Source organism: Quercus lobata, chromosome 1 (assembly GCF_001633185.2).
Source record: "Quercus lobata isolate SW786 chromosome 1, ValleyOak3.0 Primary Assembly, whole genome shotgun sequence".
Lineage (NCBI taxonomy): Eukaryota > Viridiplantae > Streptophyta > Magnoliopsida > Fagales > Fagaceae > Quercus > Quercus lobata.
In genome coordinates this window covers 49076508-49091652 of record NC_044904.1, presented here as the reverse complement: position 1 = coordinate 49091652, position 15145 = coordinate 49076508, and the positions used below count along the sequence as shown (strand labels likewise).

The 15145-nt window shown below is 36.9% G+C and overlaps 1 protein-coding gene across 1 annotated transcript; it reads right to left on the bottom strand.

Moving 5' to 3' along the window:
- Window positions 1-2272: 2272 nt before the first annotated feature.
- LOC115991544 (probable polyamine oxidase 5) lies at window positions 2273-4501 on the bottom strand. The gene has a single exon (XM_031115319.1). The coding sequence runs from the start codon at window positions 4175-4177 to the stop codon at window positions 2486-2488; it is 1692 nt and encodes a 563-aa protein (XP_030971179.1). The 5' UTR covers window positions 4178-4501; the 3' UTR covers window positions 2273-2485.
- Between the last annotated feature and the right edge of the window lie 10644 nt (window positions 4502-15145).

Here is a 15145-nt window from a genome sequence, read left to right as displayed (position 1 = left end):
TCAGATAACTTTTTTTGTCAAAGCTTTCAAGAGATTATCTACAACCTAATTATTCTTTGATTGACCTCATTATACGATGAATTTAAACCCATGATCCAAGTTTCACTCTTTTGGATCATGTTAAAAACTTTATTCAACCCCAAGAAATGAATAACATTTACTTTAGTCACCCTCAACTGGAAATAATAGGTCCAAATTTGTGAGTATGAAATGAAGCCAACAAACTTACAACATTAGGAAGTGAGATGTAACATCTTGCATTATCAACTGCCCAATTTGCACGTGTCGTCAATTCAATATTTTTTCCAAATCCAAAGAACTTAGTAGCTTAATGGTCAAAAGGTATATATTTAAAATGGATTTTTATTAAATTATTTAAAAGTAATTCTATTCTAATTTCATCTTTACCTTTTTTTTTTTTCTTTTTTTTATCCTAAGCTAAAGTTAAAAACAAACAAATAAATCACATCATTACTCAAAGTGAATTATGATTATGGTTTATTGAGTGGGAACCCCAAAAGTTTAAATGGCTTAAGTAATTAGAGACTAGAGAGTTAATCAACTCAAACTCAACATGCACTATTGTTAATAAAGGAGTTGTTAATGATGATTAGAGGAAAAAGAAGGAAAAGGGTAAGTGTAATAACAAGGTTAAATTAGCCATTAACTGAGGTGCGGGTGGGGAATTCAGATTCTCATTTGTTTGTTTATGAATTAGACAAGGACTTGTTGACAGAGTGGTCTGTGATATGCACAATCATCGAAGGGTTATTGAAGCCCACAGGAGGCAAAAAGGGACAGCAGGTGGGGCATTCCAGTTTTTTTGGGGGAGAGCCTAGCAAATCTTACAATAATAGAGTCACTATGAAACATGAACAGATCATGATTTGACCATACAGTGTTCACAATCAAATATGCCCAGAAAATCAATCCGACGCAAAAAGCCATCAGATTTCAAGGGTCACTTGGGAAAAACCTACCAGTGCCTTAAATCATGTGATTTGTTGTTGCTTGTTTGGTATGGAAATGGAAGGAAAAAATAGATGTTACAAAGATGATGTCATAGCATGCCACGTGTCATTCCTCCTCTGTGAAAACTTTTTCTGATGTGTAAAACTCTTTAAACAATTGCTTTCTTTCCCATCAACTTTGTGTGCAAAATAAGTGAATGACTGAAGTCGGTATCATAACATTTTTTAACAATGTTTGGAAAATCTGACAAAGAAATTTATCAAGGCATGTGGACCTGCATGATGGTCAAGCATTGCAATTGATTACATTCAAAATAAAGCAAATTAAAAGGATGGGATTGGGATTAGCATGTTCTTAGTGTTACTGATATGAAGGGAATCTATGCTATTTATGTAACAGTCGATTTCTCTATATCTAGCTAGGATTTGCTTTGTAGAGATATTAGATAGTACCATGTCAAGTGGGTAGGCTACTGGTGCTGTCTACTAAGAGCTAACTGTCTTGAGTGTATGTCTGGCAGTCTGGATTATAACATGTTATGAATGGAATGGGACCTAACATTGTAATGGGTACAAAAGATCAGAGGAATCAGATCACCATAAGCATCTCTAACTCTGTCTCGTTGTTAAGGACACTTTGGTCACTGCCCTGACTGACTCCTATTGGCCAATAGGGCAGGAGGTGTAGTGTAGATGGGACCTTTAAAGATCGATGGCTCTATCCCATTTTCATGTGATGAAGATACATTTCAGCCAGCTCATTGTTTTGTCACAACTTTCCGAGTTATTTTACGACTACATCCATTTTCAACTTTCACAACTATGTTAAAGACTGTGACTAAATACGTATCAGTTTTATATGAACTCACTACTTATTTATTGTAAAAATGTGTATGGAATTGGTTGCGTTCCTAAAATTTTTCCAAGTTGTCACATGTCTGTTAACTGAAACAGAGGAATGCCCTGGAATTTCCTCAAAAGGGTGTCAAGGGCTTGTTTGGATTTATGAACACAATGTCATGGGCAGTGAAACAATCCTCGGGTCAAGAAAGGAATTGATGAAGTCGGTCCACGCTGGAAAGAGCCGGGTTTATAGGATCCTGTCCACTGAACAAACCAAAACGAACACACACACATAAATACACACCACACACTTGGTGAGGAGAGAGAGACGGGGCATCCAAAGCTTTTTTTGCTTCGTTACTTTTAAATATTCAATGTCAAACACAATCTCAGTTGGTTTGCTTTGAAGATAATGAGATCAAATGAAAAGCAAAACCACACTCCCAAACAAAGAGAAAGCAACAGAAAAATGAAAGAAAGTTCTTTAATTCTTGCAGTACATCTAAATATGTTCCCTCCTCTCTCCCTCTCTCTCTTTCACCCCTCATAATATCTTTTCCTTTCCTCCCACACTGACTCACTAAAGAAAGAGAAAGATGCTTTAGTTGAAAATGAGAATGATATCATAGAAACAAATGTTCATTAAAAATTAAAAAGTACTAATTAGTGTCTTAGACTCCAATACATTGATAATGTTGAAGAAGCCTAATGGCTTCCCTAAGACCACTAAAGTAAGCTCCATGAGTTGTAGAATAGTGGGTTCTGTGTGTTGCTTCCCCTGCAAACAGAATTTGAAGTGGAGGGGAACCGGCAGACTTACAAGTACTAAGTTTTGGCAATGGCTCAGCCATTTTATCCAAATCATCACCACTTGACCCAAACGCAACATAACTGTAAGACCCCAAAAATAAAGGATCAGTAGCCCATTTGCTCTTCAATATCTTTGTGACTTTCACTTCACTTCCATGAGAGTTCCCCACTTTATTGGCAGTCCCATTGCACAACTCATGGGAGTTAGAGTTCACTAGCTTGTGGGGTTGTGGTAGAAAGCTAGAGATTGTTGTTGAAACCCCATTAATTATCTCTTCATCTTGAAGTGATTCAAGCTCTAATGCTTCTTTCCCTGCAAACCAAGATAGCAGGACACTTGAATTGCTATAAATTGGACACAGAGAAGCTGTCCTCCTCATCCACCATGGTATTTTCTTATGCCTGAATTCTGAGTCTGGTCGATGGAAAACCATTTGGAGATATGGGAAGTTGTTGCAATCATTGCCTTCCACTTGCAGAAACAACTTATTGACAACACCATAACCAAGCCTTGAGATTGCCTCTGACTTAAATGAAGGCAGGGGAGGATTGAACATACCTGAATCTTCACGAATTCCAGCTTTAAGTACACCCAATGAAACCGTTACAATAACATGATCAGCCAACATATTTGACCCATCACAGAAATGTAGCTTCACAGGCCTAGTAGCAGTAGCACTTCCATTTTCCATGCCTGATACTTCATCACCTTCAGGCTGCCATTCAATTCTTGTGACCTTTCGGCCTAATTGGACTAAACCAGGTGGTAGAACAGAAGCTAGTGATTCAATTATGCTCAAGTAGCCTTTAGCAATGGTGATTTCGTCACCAGGAAACATACGGTACTCACTTTCTGCACTATAATCTAGAGTTAAAAGATCACCAGCTGAAGTATAAGTCCTCTGGGTATTCTCATGCATTGCAAAGATTCCATCTTGTAGCAACTTTCTGCTCCAGTTACCATACCCTTTGAGCTCTTCTTGGTCTTTCTTAGAAACCCAATAAGCATCAAGGCCTTGTCTTAGAAAAGAACCGACACTGAGCTTTTCTTGACCACCATTGCTTGTAGAAGAAACTTTTAAAGCCTTAGCTGCAAGCTTAGTATGGTAGTCAATTTCTTCACAGCCTGCAGCACTGTCTCCAACCAGCTTGCCTTGAGCATAAGCCATCAGCTTCTTGAAGAGGGTAGTCACAGGGTCGACTACAGATGGATTAAGCTGAAACCCTCCTTCAGCAATCGTGGTAGGCTGACTTGGCTCTTCAGAGACCCCATCCATGCACTCCCATGGCTGGTCAGACTCTAGTGCATGGATTTCTTGAGCAATTTTGTGAACTGGGCTGCCTCCAATGCCATGGATCCAAGTTGCACCCATCTCAATACGGTCACCACCAAACTCAGAAGTGTTAATTCTGCCACCAATTCTTGTCCCACCTTCCACAACACACAGCTCAAACGAGTCCTTAAAGCCAGTGGCAGTGTAGAGCTTGTTGGCAGCAGTAAGGCCAGCCATTCCTGCTCCAATTATCACAATGCTTGGTTTCTTGGTCACCATTGTTGCTCGCTTTGGTTGTTTTACTAGCACACACTAAAAACAAAGGAGATATATGACAACAACAAAAACAACAACAATAAAAAGAGAGAAAGAAATGAACTGTGAGGTGAGATTTGAGTTACTGATGAGAAATTTATAAGGGTTTTAGGCTATGTGGCTTATTATGGCTTCTTGGGACTCTTTTATTTTTAACATTTTTTAATTTGTCTAATAAAGACAGGGCTCCACTTTTTCTTGAGCTCTACCATTGATATAGGCTTATATTATATACTACCCCAAAAGACCATTCTCTCTTTAAATGCTTTCATAGTGATAGTCTCTCTCAACTCCATAGACCATAGTCATTTATATACACAAAATATCACAATTCACAAACTTATTTAGCCCTTCAATTATTAACTTCAATAAAGCCCCTTGTGAAAAAAAATTTTAAGCTAAATAGTTACCCAAAGGCAAATAGTAGATATTGTGATGGCAAGAAGATTAAAAGGTTGATAGTGCCTTTCAACAACCTCGCATGTAAATTGGGTTAGGGACGGCCCACCAACTGAACAAGTCAATGGTCTTGATCAATAGATGGGCCGTCGTTGGGTGGGTCATAACGAGGTAGTAATACATAGCTTACAATCATAATATTTCTCCAAAATTTGAAAACAGATGGACTAGTCCTCAACCAAGGAAAAAAATAGTGGATGGACTTTGTAATTTGTATACTTTGATTTGTCATCATTGCTTAATGGGCCATGAACATTACTACTCCAAAAAGGTTAATATGTAGTTTTCTTTTTCTTTTTCAATTTTAACAATGTTAATGTCCTGTTCAATTTCAACAATGTGAGAATGTTGTTTTCCGTTTAGCCGCAACTTATTTATGATAACTTATTTGTATAGTGCTTATTAAAAGATATAGTGTTAATAACTTTTATGTTAAATGAAACCAAAAGAAAAAACTAAATGCTAGCTTATTTTTAAAAAATCTAAAATTTAGATTATTTGATGCAAAACTAAGATAACTAAGTAAAATACAAATGCACTCAAATCATTAATGCATTTGAATTGGGATTTTCTCGTTAGCTTATTAGCCTATATAAAGCTTTTTAAAGTCTTCATTTTTATTTTTTTAAGCACAATTGTACTTTTGTCAACTTTAGACAAATAAATCATTTAACAAACACACGTGAAATTGTTAGGATTTTGGATTCAAGTACGTTTACGCATGATGTTCATTAAATTTTAGAGTTATAGGATGCATTTAGAATTGATTACTCCTTAAAGTAAATTGTACAATTGTACTTTTTTAGAGCCTTATTTTTTTGAAAACTTCTAGTGCCATACCCAATTACACAATTTTGTCCACAACTTGTCCATGTGGCGAGTTAGGGGCGTGGCACATGGACCCACCATCACCCTTCCACCAACCACAACTCGCCACATGGGCGAATTGTGGGCAAAGTTGTGTAATTGGGTGTGACACCAGAATTACTCTATTGTTTTTTCAAGTGTTGTACTTTAGCCAATTTTTAACAAATAAGTAGCAAATGCACGCAAATTGTTGTAAGTTTAGGTTCTAGAAAGTAGACACATGAATGATCATTAAGGCTGCGTTTGAATCGACTTCAAAGTGATTCCGGAAATGATTTTCCAGAAAATAGGGGTGTTTGGTTGTTACTTCAAATTCGGTCAAACTGAAAAGCATTTCCAGTTGACCGAATTTGAGAGCCAAAACAATGGAAATGATTTTCCGTTTCTATTTTCACTTCAAAGTACTTCCGATCTTGGAAAATAGAAGAGAGAGAGAGATCGCGACATCACCGGCTGGCGCGGTAGCGCCGATCGCGATCTCCGCTTCGATCTTCGCGTGATCGCAATCGCGATCGACGCATCGCGCTGCCGATCGCAATGCGCCGATCGGAGAGATCGCGATCGACGCATCGCGCCGCCGATAACGATGCGCCAATCAGAGAGATCGCGATCGCGCCGCCAATAACGATGCGCCGATCAGAGAGATTGCGATCGCGCGAACGCGTCGATCGCGATCGATGCATCGCGCCGCCGATTGCGATGCGCCGACCACTCCGATCACGATCGCGCCGATCGCGATCTCGCCTTCGTTTGTCCGGATTTGATGATTTTTTTCTGGGTTTTGTTTGTGTTTTGATGAATAAATGATATTATATAATCGTTTGGTAACCAAGAAAATGTGAGAAAATGTGAAAATGTGTTTTCTATGCTATTTTCAAGAACACAACCAAACATCAGAAAATATTTTCCGAAACATTTTTTGAAATGCAACCAAACACCTGAAAACATTTTCCTTTCCTGAAAATAGCATTTCCGGAAAATAGAATATTTTCCGGAAATACTTTTACACGAACCAAACACAGCCTAAATTTTGGAGTCATACGGCTTATTTTGGAATTAATCACTTCCTAGAGTGAACAGTTCAAAGTTCATGCACCTGTAAGAGGAAATGATCTTGTGGCAAACTTTGGAGGGTAGTGTAGGTGTCAAATAGTGAATGAAATTTCTAAAAGAAGTATGTATATACGTATGGAAGTTCATTAGATTTGGAGTCGTACGGCGCAGTTGGAACTTATTACTTATCAGTGCTCACTGAACTTCCTAGAGAATAGTTCAAACTTCAAAGTTCATACAATTACAATTGGTATAGGAGGCAAAAGTTTGAATTTTTCCAAAATCTACGATTTTACTTCTCTTTTCAACCTCTTTGAAAGGCTCACCTCACTTTCATATATTAATCTTGGAGAATGGGTGGAACCTACAGTTACTAATCAGCTAACAAGTAATGGACAAAAGATTGTCTTTGATTTACCTTTCATTAAAGAAGATTTATAGTGATAGATGTTTGCCTTTCCATTGTGTTGTCTAATTGGGTGATAGATAAACCTTGTTGAGAAGTGACCCGTGAAATAAAAGAGCTTACTTTATACACGTACAGTAGATTTCTTTCATTTGAAGAAGTTGCTTTCAAGTTCCAACTGCATCTTCTTCTACATTCTATGGTCCAGACAATTTACTTGGTATACTAATCCCCACATAATAAAAAAGCATTTCCCTTCAAAATCTAGTAATGATTAGGCTTATTGGGTCTACTCGATGTCCCTCAATCAAATATTTTTAGGCCATTGGATATTGTGGTCAACGGCTTGGATGATATGTGTGAATGATGTGAGATAAAGGTAAAATATGAAATCTGGTGGCGATAAGCACCCATGATAGTGTTGATTACCGTGACCCATCCGTATCAATATATTAAACAATCTCATGCATATGTTAATCAATCTCTTTACCAAAAGATTTAATGTTCAATAATTTATGAGGCCCCAAACTTCCCCTCTAAATCTTCATTAAAGGAAGTGCAGATATGAGTGTATCATAGCTTGATCAAAAAGTAAAAGAAGCTGGCATTAAACAAATTTGGACGTTATAGTATGATTCTTACAACATCTCTGGTTGACACTCGGATCATTTTTTACTTTTGAGATAGGGACCTCCTATAAAACAGTGAAACCAAAATCAGTGCATCAGCACCTAGTATTGTCCCATCATTATTTGGCAAGCAATCCTTGATAAAACATTGCTAGAACTATCAATTTTCAACCAACTTATTTGCTTAAGACCACTTTCTTCTGTACATAAGTTACTAAAAACATGAGCGTGGTAGGTGGAAAAGTGCAAAGTTTTGAGGCAAGTTGGTTTATTGGTTCTTAATGCTTCACATGAGATCCCATGAGGTCTAACGTTAAAAACTCTTAAATAGAATTTTGAAGCCATCTGCCATCCCCAAGGAATTTGTGGTGCATTGGTCAATACAATTGTGGTTGAAAGACACTAGATTACGTTGAAAGATTAAAATCATTTCACGCTTTATAATTTTAAGAGTAAAACTTAGACACTATTTTATTAGTCAATACAACCATGTATTTGAACAATGGACAAAGCCAAGGTGATTCTAAAGCTCTAGCATGCAGGGGTGCAGAAATTTGCTGCAAAAATCAGGCTTATGGAATTCACTGTGGAGGGTAATTCTGAAGTGGTAATCAACCAAATTTAAAGCACCAATCCAAGCTTGGCATCCTTCGGATTTCTCCCATGTAAAACGAACTGGCAATTTTGTTTTTCATGCTTTGGCTAGAAGGTTAGGGTAAGTGATGAGCTCCAAGTATGGTTAGAAGACAAATACCTTCCGAGATTACTCCTATTGTAATTAATGACATATCATAGTTTCTAAATAACGAAATTTTGACCTGATTCTTTAAATAAATAACATGTACTTAGAAAATTTAATATAATTAACCTAATGACTAATGTATTACACATAAGTTTTGCTCTAATTTTAAATATCTATCACTGTTATGCTTCATTAATTAGCGATGATTATATAATAATAAGGTCAGGCGATGCATCATTATCAAAGCTTTTTTTTTTTTTTTTTTTGAAAAAGATCATTATCAAAGCTTGATCGAGGCAAGTCAAAACCCTTTAATACCCAATATTGCTCCACATCGTCTCTCGTGACCAAAATTATCTTGAGCACTGAAGCTTGGATCCAATGGTCTCCATAGGATCACGTGCATTCGGAGGACTAGTTGCGGAAATACCAAGAGAAATTAAAAATAATAATAATAATGTTATCCCATTGGTGTAAAATTTATAGGTTTTTTTTGTCTTCTCCTTAATGAGTTAAAAAATTGATGGGGAATTCTCTTCTATCAATGAACTGGATGACCAATCACTCAACTTAGTTTAATTTACATGGTGAAAAAATAGTGGAATTTTTTTTCACTGTTTTGAATTTATTTTAACTTTTGTTGAGAGTAAGAGATTAATGATTGACACCCATATTTCACTTTTTTTTTCTTTTTTTTTTTATAGGGGCCGGACTGATATGATTGGGATAGGTACAAAAGTAATGTTAGGTTGGAGTATCATTGCCTAATTGTTGTTGGGTTTCACTTTTCTTTATAAGCCTCATCATTTGCTTTTACATATGGTTGTGAAAACCCACAAAATGACATACAATGCGCATTTTCTCATGCTTCCTCACTCTAGTGTTTTGGCTGCCCAAATTGGTAAGAAATAATTTCATGGTTTTTATCACATATGTGGGAGATGAAACCATAGATTAGGTTTGTCGAGCCCCAACTTTGTGTTATTGTATTTGTACTTGGGATTAGCATGTTGAAAATATTTTACGAGGATGCACAAAATTTTTATCAAAAAAAAAGAAGAAGTTTAATTTGAAAAATCAATAACAAAACATAAACTTAAATCAAAGTTTAAGAATAATCTAAGCTATTGAATCATCCAATTCTGTTGTCCTTGAAACTTGATTGTTGTCAAGGTTTTCAGACCCGGACCAAACTGGAAGGTCGAACTGTAAAAATTAGGAACCGGGATGAAAACTAGTTTTTTAAGCATAAAGAACCGAATTTTTTGTTAATTCCGTGAACCCCTAAAACCGGGGTTGAACCGCATGAACCGGTGGCAAGAACCATGAACCCCTTAGCATTTTTTTTTTTAAATTTTATAAAAAGAACTTAACACAATTTTATTCTACTTAATTAAATTATCTATCTCTTACAAGGAATAAAAAAAAATTATAATTAAAATCCTTCAAAGATATTCAACTTTACTTCAAAAATTAATCATATATTTTAATGTTTTCATGGTTATTATTTTATTTTATTAACTTTCTTATTTAATTATTAAATATATGCTTGAAAATCATTAAATTTCCCTCACATATATAGATATATTTAGGCTTTAATTAATTATTAAATTAATTATGACGTCATCACGGTTCGATCCCTGTTCGACCTCAAAAACTTTGAACCTCTCTCTTTTACGGTTCAATAAATAGTTTGGGTCTGAAAACTTTGATTTTGGTCACTTGAAAAAAAGATTCAGTGGTTCTTTGATCGAACAAACTCTCATGATTAAACTATAATATTTACGTTTGTGTTGGGCGTACTTCCACATACAAAAGATTCAAGAACAACCTCTCATAAAAAGTTTTTCCCTTCAAGATAAAGAGAGAATTATATTGAGTTACACGTATAAGTGAAGTCCTACATTAAATAATAATAAAAAGAATAAGTAGTTAATATAACATAACTGAGCACATACCTATTGAGCTTAGACCTTTTGGGTCAAAGTATATCTTTATATATTATATTAATTACTCAAGAAAACTCCCCAAGATTTTTATCTTCCCAACAAATTAAACAATTTGTGAAACTATTCTTGTCTATAGCAAACTGTTTATGTTGGTTTGGTGGGCTTTTAAGTAAGCCACTAACTTAGTCAAAAATATTATAAATAACTTGTTAACTTACACAGTAACCTAAAGACAAAAACGGTTATAAAAACCCGTAAATGCTAGGCCCTACAATAAAGCCAAATAACCTCCACTTCAAAGTGACGCAAGGCGTACATGTGTAATACAGATAAGGCCTAAACCCAAACTAAGCCCCCACATCTAAAAATACCAAGGAAAATCCACAATAATATATAAACTCATATGAAAATGTCAAGTGTTTAGAACACATACACTAACATAGAATTCTCTATAAGTTTTGAAATTGATTTGTAAAGTACTAAACATTTATCATTAAAATGAATTTTCTACATTTCAATTGTAAAGGGAAATTTGTGGGTTATTTTTTTTATCACCATGTTGTCACTAGAATGGAGAATTAGGTTTGTGTGTGTGTTTGCACTTTGCAGAACTATTGTTAGTGATTTACACTAAAAAATAATAATAAAAGTTAAAAAGAAATTCAAAATTAGAACAAAATCAATTAGAGATACAAAATTTAGAATGAAACCAATGGGGATGCCTCTTGGAGAGATGGAAAAGCTACTTATGCCAGGATAGGAAAGAACATGACTTGTTCAGCATTATTAGTTGAAGCTTTGGCACCTTAAGTGTGTTTGAATACCGCTTATTTTGTTGAAAACAGAAAATACTATAGCAAAATAATTTTTAAATGTATGAATAGTACTGTGGGACTCAGTTTTAAATTTTTTTTTTTAATAAAGTACTTGTGGGTCCCATGAACAGTGCACGAGACCCCACTGGAAAAGCAAAAAAACGCTTTTCTCTTCCAGCACGGGACCCACAGTGCACGTTCTCAAAAAAAAAAAAAAAAAGGGCAAAATGCATATGCTGCCTTTATCATCAATATCCAAACGGATACTAAGAAGGGCAATAGAATATTTTACTTGTCAAAAGTTGTAAAGTAATTGATAACGTTATAGCCATGGTTATGGATGTATGTGATGAACTCAGAGTTTAGGTTTCCATGGGTTCAAATACAGGGGAATGGGATAGCTCACACTCTTGTTGAATGGGGTGCAAATCATTCTTTTACTGGTTCTGTATCTTCCATGATGCTCCCACATCATGTCACTAATTTGGTGCTCTCAGAGATGCTTTATTAAGTATGATTGTTACTTGTTATGGCGTTTTGTTGTGTTGGTTTTCTCATGTTTGTCTTTTTTTCTTTTCTGTTGTGGTTGCTTTCCTAGGTAGTTTGGTGTATTCTAGTTTTGATAAATGTTTGTTTGGAGTTTTCTTTGGTGTATTCCTATTGTTGCTCTACTGTTTCTTTGGGTTTTCTTCAATGAAAGGTTTTTGTTTAAGAGCAAAAAAAATTTGCCACCTCGATTTTACTACCACATAAGTCTGTCGGATATTTTGCACAAGTCCCTTTCTAATATTTGTAGTTGTTCATATCATTCCACTCAGTTTTCTCAAATAACTCTAACAACTACAATAATGATTTTTTTTCGTAAAATCAAATTACAACAATTGATTTTAATCATTTGATACAAATTATATGTCATGCATACAAATTAGTTTTCTCATAAATAACTCTAAAAACTACAACAATTTTTTTTTTTTTTTTTAAGAATCAAACTACAACAATGAATTTGATACATATAAACACACATGAGATGTAATTATATGTCATGCATACAAATTATTATATAATTAAAATGAAAATTACATAATTATAGATATACACATTTATAGGCCCTTAGCAATTTTTATAAGAGCTTGTGAACAAAAGTTTTCTTACATGGTATCAATGTATGAAATAATTTTTTTTTTTTTTTAAATACTTTACCGTAAACTAAAAATTTCTTACATCTTACATTGCTTTTCATTCGAGAGCTTGTAGAGGTGTCTACTATTGACGACCTCTAAGGCTTTGAATTTGAATCTTGTTAAATTTGTTAGTGATAATATTAAAACTTTAAATATGTAGGAACTCAAAAGCTTCCTGGGAAGGGTCTCCTATATTAGGAGGTTTGTGCCTGGTTTAGCCTCAGCTACAGCAGGCCTATCCAAACTATTGAAAAAGGGAAATGAATTTACCTGGGGAACGGAGCAGCAGGAAGCTTTTCAAAGAATTCAGGGCATTATGAATCATCTGCCCACCCTCCAGGCACCAGTACGTGGGCGACCTCTGTTGTTATACTTAGCATTAAACTCTCAGGCAATAGGAGCTTTGCTGGCACAAGAAGATGACCAAGGAAATGAGCAGCTCATATATTATGTAAGCAGAACACTCAAGGATACCGAGACCAGGTACCCCAGAATAGAGAAAGCCTGCCTAGTGATCATTTATGCATCCCAAAGGTTGAAGAGGTACTTCTCAACTCACCAAATCCTCTTGGTAACCAAGTCCCATCCCATAAAAGCACTCCTGCACCGGCCCCTTCTCACAGGAAGGATAGCACAATGGCTAGTATTGCTCTCACAATATGATATAGGTATAAGAACTCCCAAGGCTGTCAAGAGCCAGGCCATAGCCGATTTGCTAACTCAATTCCCAGGAAAGAAGGAAGGCCCCCTGAGCGAAGAAATCCCTGGTGAGGTAGCAGTGATGGAGATCCCAGGAAAGAAATGGACCATGAGGTTTGATGTGTCGGCTACAGCAACTTCAAATGGGGTAGGAATTGTACTAAGCTGTGAAAATGGGGATATCATACCCCTGTCTTTCAAGCTTGGTTTCTCATGCTCTAATAATGCAGCTGAATATGAGGCATACTTAACTGGGTTGACTATAGCACTCAGCATAGGAGTGAAACATATGAGAGTGTTAGGAGATTCCAATCTTGTAGTCTCCCAAGTGAAAGGTGACTTTGCATTACGGGAATAGAGCTTAGCAGCCTATAGGACTTGGGCACAAAGGCTGGAGATGGAATTTCAAACTTTCAGCATAGAATACACTCAAAGAAGTGAAAACAGGTTTGCTGATGCACTCGCCACCCTGGGATCCCAAATACCATTTAATGGGAGGGATACGCTGATAAAAATAGGAAGGCAGGAACATTCTATTGTAAAGATCCTCCAAGGGATGTACCCCGGAGAGTCCAAACAGTGGGACTGGAGGGACGAAGTCAAAGAAAAGATGAAAGAGGTAAGCCCTAGAGGGAACATCAAAGAATTAATGGATTACACTCAGATAGAAGGAGAATTGTATAGAAGACTGCCAGGAGGAATACTGTCCAGATGTATCACCAAGAAGGAAGGAAAGTCGAAACTAGAAGAATTACACGCCCAAGTTGCAGAAAAGGTCAGCCTATACAGAATGATGCAACGCATGGGGTATTACTGGCCAGATATGGACAAGGAAGCAGCAATCATACAGGGGAAATGCCAGGAATGTCGCTTGGCAATTGATAAAGAAGAAAGCTACGCGGTGTTTATTGCAGAAGATTGGCGGGTTCCTTTCATAGGATACCTGGCTCAGGGGATCCCGCCAACCGACAAGGAACTGGCCCATAAGCTCAAAAAGCTAGCGTGCAGGTATTTCCTACAGAATGACATTTTATTCAAAAAGGGATACCATGGGGATCCCCTTAGATGCCTGGGACCAAAGGAAGCTAGAGAAGTAGTTAGAGAGGTACACTCTGGAGATTGTGGAAGTCACCCAGGGAAGAGAAGGCTGTACAAGCAGTTACTATTGTTGGGATATTACTGGCCAACGATGAAAAGAGACTCTGAGGAGCTGGTCAAAACATGTCATGCTTGCCAAGTCCTGGGAGATGCAATTCACACTCACCCAAATGTCCTACAGGATATGACGACGCCATGGCCTTTTCATACTTGGGGGCTCGATCTCATAGGGCCTATAAACCCTCCATCCAATGGTTATATATGGATCCTGGCAGCCACAGAGTATTTTACAAAATGGGTAGAGGCCATCCCTTCGAAAAAAGCTATTGGAGCAGCTGTAGCAAATTTCATTCGAGACCACATCATTACAAGGTTCGGGATCCCCAGAAGATTGATCAGTGACAATGAAACTCCATTCATAAACAAAGATATGAAGGGATTAACTGAAGCATACCACATCAAGCATAGAAGATCTACCCCATACTACCCACAAGGAAACGGCCAAGCTGAAGCTACTAATAGGGTAATATTGAAAATCCTTAAGAAGATGAAGCATGAGTATGGAGGAAAATGGAGTGACCATCTGGCAGATGTGCTTTGGGCATGTAAAAGCTCTGTAAAGACAGCCACAGGATTCTCCCCATTCTCCCTGGTTTTTGGAACAGAAGCCATCAGCCCTGTGGAGTTAGTCATTCCTACACCAAGGGTAGTTCTGGAGGAAAATCAAGGAAAGAGTGAGGACGCAAGCAATGAAAAGAGGCTAGCAGATCTGGAAGGAGTAGAAGAAGAAAGAGAGCTAGCCAAGAAAAGGAGCCAGAGATACCAGCAAAGAATGGCCAGAGCATATGCACAAGCAGTACGCCCAAGAGTGTTCACTAAAGGGCAATTAGTACTAAGGATGGCGGAGCATGTGAGGAGGAACCTGCCAGGGCCTTCCAAGTTCACCCCAAAATGGGAAGGACCCTACATCATCAATGCAGCTCATGAGAGTGGGTATTATTACCTTGTCAAGGAAGATGGAACAGTCCTGACAG